The sequence below is a fragment of the Neolamprologus brichardi genome, chromosome 23 (genome assembly GCF_056152115.1).
Source record: "Neolamprologus brichardi isolate AB-2024 chromosome 23, ASM5615211v1, whole genome shotgun sequence".
In the NCBI taxonomy this organism is placed as follows: Eukaryota; Metazoa; Chordata; class Actinopteri; order Cichliformes; family Cichlidae; genus Neolamprologus; species Neolamprologus brichardi.
In genome coordinates, this window is record NC_142125.1 from 20573917 (window position 1) to 20577743 (window position 3827).

Consider the following 3827-nt stretch of genomic DNA (forward strand, 5'->3'; position numbering starts at 1 on the left):
TGAACACTTACTGTAGAGGGCAGCAGAGACACTTTCTGCTGTCATTTACAGTTTGCTATCATACAATGATCACGTGCACTGAAAGTCAGCTGTTAAACTCTCTCAAAGTTTGCTCATACAATCTAATTATTATCTGAGGCTGTGAAATATTTTTAACAGGCAAATAATAAATGAAGCTGCTTATGAGGTTTCAGTTGCAAAAGCTGACAGAGGACTTTTGCTCCAACATGCTACAGGGATACAAATGGAGAGCTTTACCACTTTGGCCAGTGCTCGCTATTCTTAACGTGCTTTGTAAACAAAGTTGGCTTGGCAATAGGTGAGCTGCAAAAATTTCCCAACAAAGATTATGATGAGTGATGATCACCAGATGTGTAACAATGTGCAAAAATTGCAAGGGATTCAAAGACTCTACAATAAGGAACAATGTGTTACCTTATCAAAGAATGTGGAAGGTAGATCTAAGTGTTTGTAGAATACTTGGTTAATGTATGTTCAAAGTGTTTTTGCAAATAGTGAAAAAGTCTTGTTACTGATAAACACAACAAAAACAATATACACAGCTCAATCAATGCTCCAGTTCAAATTCTGTCATTAGAATAGTTATGCACTGACCAGATTTACAGAAGATCTTCATAATAATGATTTCAATGTTGCTTAAATGACACTACATTGAAATGCCATTAATAAAGTACAGATGCGTTACACCATGCCCACTCAGTATCCCCAGAGAGGTATACAACTCCACCCTAATGGTCTACAAATCATGTTCACCTCCAACCCATAGGAAGAATCATAATTTCCTTTGAGATTAATAAAGTATTCTGATTCTGATAAGGTAAAAGAATAGCGTCTCTAACTACTATTTTATATGTTTAACATTTCACGATATTAATGCTTCCTGGTTGTTTTGAATGTTGGTTATTTGCGATAGATCAGTCTTACAGGCATAGAAAAAAACAGATTCCATCTTGAAAAGTTCAAAACAGGTAGAATGTCTCTTTTCCAGTGTTTTCTTTTAAAGCCACATTTATCCTAGCGTCATGGTCTATCATTGAGGAATAATAATAATAATAATAATAATAATAATAATAATAATAATAATAATAATAATAATAATAATAATAATAATGGATTGCATTTATATAGCGCTTTTCAAGGCACCCAAAGCGCTTTACAATTCCACTATTCATTCACTCTCACATTCACACACTGTTGAAGGCAAGCTGCAGTCGTAGCCACAGCTGCCTGGGGCAGACTGACAGAAGCGAGGCTGCCATATCGCACCATCGGCCCCTCTGGCCAAAACCAATAGAATAGAAAAAGAAAAACAGTGTCGGCAAAAAGTACTGCTTCTTGATTTTTGACATATTTCCCCACTCAAACCACTCCGAACTCCCTGGCTTTCCTGAATGCTGTGAATAAATGATGGCACCAAATAAAAATTTCTCAATATAACCCAGATCCTGATATGTAGATCTAAATCCCATGACTGAACTCACTCGTATTCTGGAGGAACTTTGAGCACTAGCAGAGTTATACAGTCACAGATCACTCTTGTTTAACTGTCTTGTATTTTTCCTTTTTTGGTTCTAGGTCCTACTAGTGCAGAAATCTAGAAAAATCTGAAGGATAAACAAATTACTGATACCTTCAGCAAATCAAAGGAACGCCCTATGCAAATAAATCCTGATAGATAAATGGCTCAGAGCTCCAGCAAATATCTTTCAAACCTCTCACCGCTCCTCAGAACTCTTTCTAACAAGACAGCAATGAATCAGATCGTTACCTGCATCCTGCTCCTGCTGAGCTTATTTGGAACGTTTAGCAAGTATGTTTACATTAAGGAACACAAATCCTGGAATGAAGCTCAGAGTTTCTGTCGGGAGCATCACACAGACTTGGCCTCTGTCAGTAATGAACAGGATAATCTCAAACTTGGGAAACTTGGCAATTCCAATGACCCAATCTGGATAGGATTGAAGAAGAATTCCTCAGAAAGTCAAAAATGGATGTGGTCCGGAGGCACGGAGGTATCCAGCTTTTTCTGGGCAAGTGGTCAACCAGGCAATTGGCCGGAAGAAGTCTACGGTGTTATTTATAACAGCAATTGGCATGATTATCCTGATAGTCGCTTGCACTTCTTCTGCTACAGCGCTGAAGTAGTGAGGGAAGAAAAGACTTGGGAGGAAGCTCTGGAGTACTGCAGGAAGCACCATAACAACCTGGCCAGCGTGGCATCAGAGACTGAGATGATGCTGATCCAGAAAGAGCTAAAGAAACACATTACCACTGAGCACATCTGGATCGGATTGCATTTCCTGGCTGGGAACTGGCTGTGGGTAGACGGACAGGAGATGGGCTACAAGGCCTGGAGTGAAGGCAGAAAACCATCATGTCCACATGGGAAGATGGAGTGTGCAGCCCTCCAGATGACAAGAAGTAATAATGTTTGGGAGGCTCGTGACTGTGAAGAGAGACTCAGTTTTATTTGCTACTGAGCTTAGTAGTGAGTTTTGATTTCCAGGCTAATACCTGATTGATATCTTTGATGTGCATTTGTTTTATTTCTGTCTTGTTAGAAGATTGATGTTGGCTTTTCCATTATTCTGGAAGGAGTGTGTGTAATCTTTTTAGGAAACCTTTTGAAAGTGAAAAATAGCAAACATATTTAAATACAACTGCAGTTTTTTTTCCCAAGGCTATTCTTGCACATCTAATCTAAGTTTTCATTCTTGAAAAGTAACTTAGGTAGGATTTCACCTCAGAGTGATGTAGGTTTCATATGTTTTTGAAAGCCCTCTCTGCAGGCCGCATAAAAATGTACCTGTGGTGTCTGCTGTGTTATTCTCACCAGTGCTTTGAAAGGTGGGGCTGTTTGCTAAACTATTTGCCTTGTTGTTCTCACATTGCTTGTAGCTCTGCATGGGACTGTAAGGTACTATATTACCATTTCATATTTAGCTAATTCATTGTGTGACATACACCGCTGCGTTTATGCCATAAGCAGAAATGACAAAGCTTTGCATCTTCATTTGAAAATTGCTGATAACACTGTACTGCAATTTCATTAAAAACTTCAAGATGTCTTATGTTGTATTCTAATATAAATTTTGAACCAATGTGTGACCAATAGTCTTAAATGCTTTTTCACATCTCGTGTTACTATATTCATTAACATATTGCTATCATTCTTTTATTTGAATTCAAGCTAAACAATTATTTATAAGTTGTTTTTTCATTACATAAATACAGTTGCCTCTACTATATACTGATATTGTATTTCAATTTCCTGGGGCGTACTCTGTTCTTCATCGTCCACCACCCCCACTGCCAAAAGCATACCTTGCTGTCCAATAGCTACGGACCAAGCCTTGGTTTTAGTTGATTGCCAGGTTTCCTTATGGCCTTTCTGTTCGTTTATATTTATGTAATTGCACTAATGTAAATAAAGAGACCAGGTTGTGGTCATTACCATTTTTTGACTCACCTTTGAAGATGTTTTGTTGACATCTTCATTTGTTTTCCACAAAAGATGACGCAACAATATGAAAAACTGCTTCCATTTGTTATACAAAAATTTAATTTGTTTTTCTGATGTGAAGCCAAGCAACACTTCAATTTTACTTCATGCAAATAAAAAATTTGTTTGATGTCTTTGATGCAACAAAACCTCAACTTCATTGTCTGTGCAGCAATGTGGAGTTTTGTTGGATTACTCCAGAAAGTATGGATGGCCTTGTATTAAAGTTGGGGCTTGGCCCATCTTAGAAGTGATCAAACTTCAGAGTTAAACTGGAAACAGATGTATATGAAAGATTTATTAA

At 37.7% G+C, this 3827-nt stretch overlaps 1 protein-coding gene across 2 annotated transcripts; it reads left to right on the plus strand.

Annotated features, from left to right (window-relative positions):
* Positions 1-1700: 1700 nt before the first annotated feature.
* LOC148096097 (C-type lectin lectoxin-Phi1-like) lies at positions 1701-2538 on the plus strand. 2 transcript variants are annotated; one of them, XM_087836346.1, is made up of 2 exons: positions 1773-2293; positions 2399-2538. In XM_087836346.1, exons 1-2 carry the CDS (start codon positions 1773-1775, stop codon positions 2499-2501), a joined length of 624 nt encoding a protein of 207 aa, XP_087692472.1. In that variant the 3' UTR covers positions 2502-2538. The 2 variants fall into 2 exon arrangements, with proteins under 2 accessions (XP_087692471.1, XP_087692472.1); XM_087836345.1 differs by having other exon boundaries at positions 1701-2538.
* The last annotated feature ends 1289 nt before the right edge of the window (positions 2539-3827 follow it).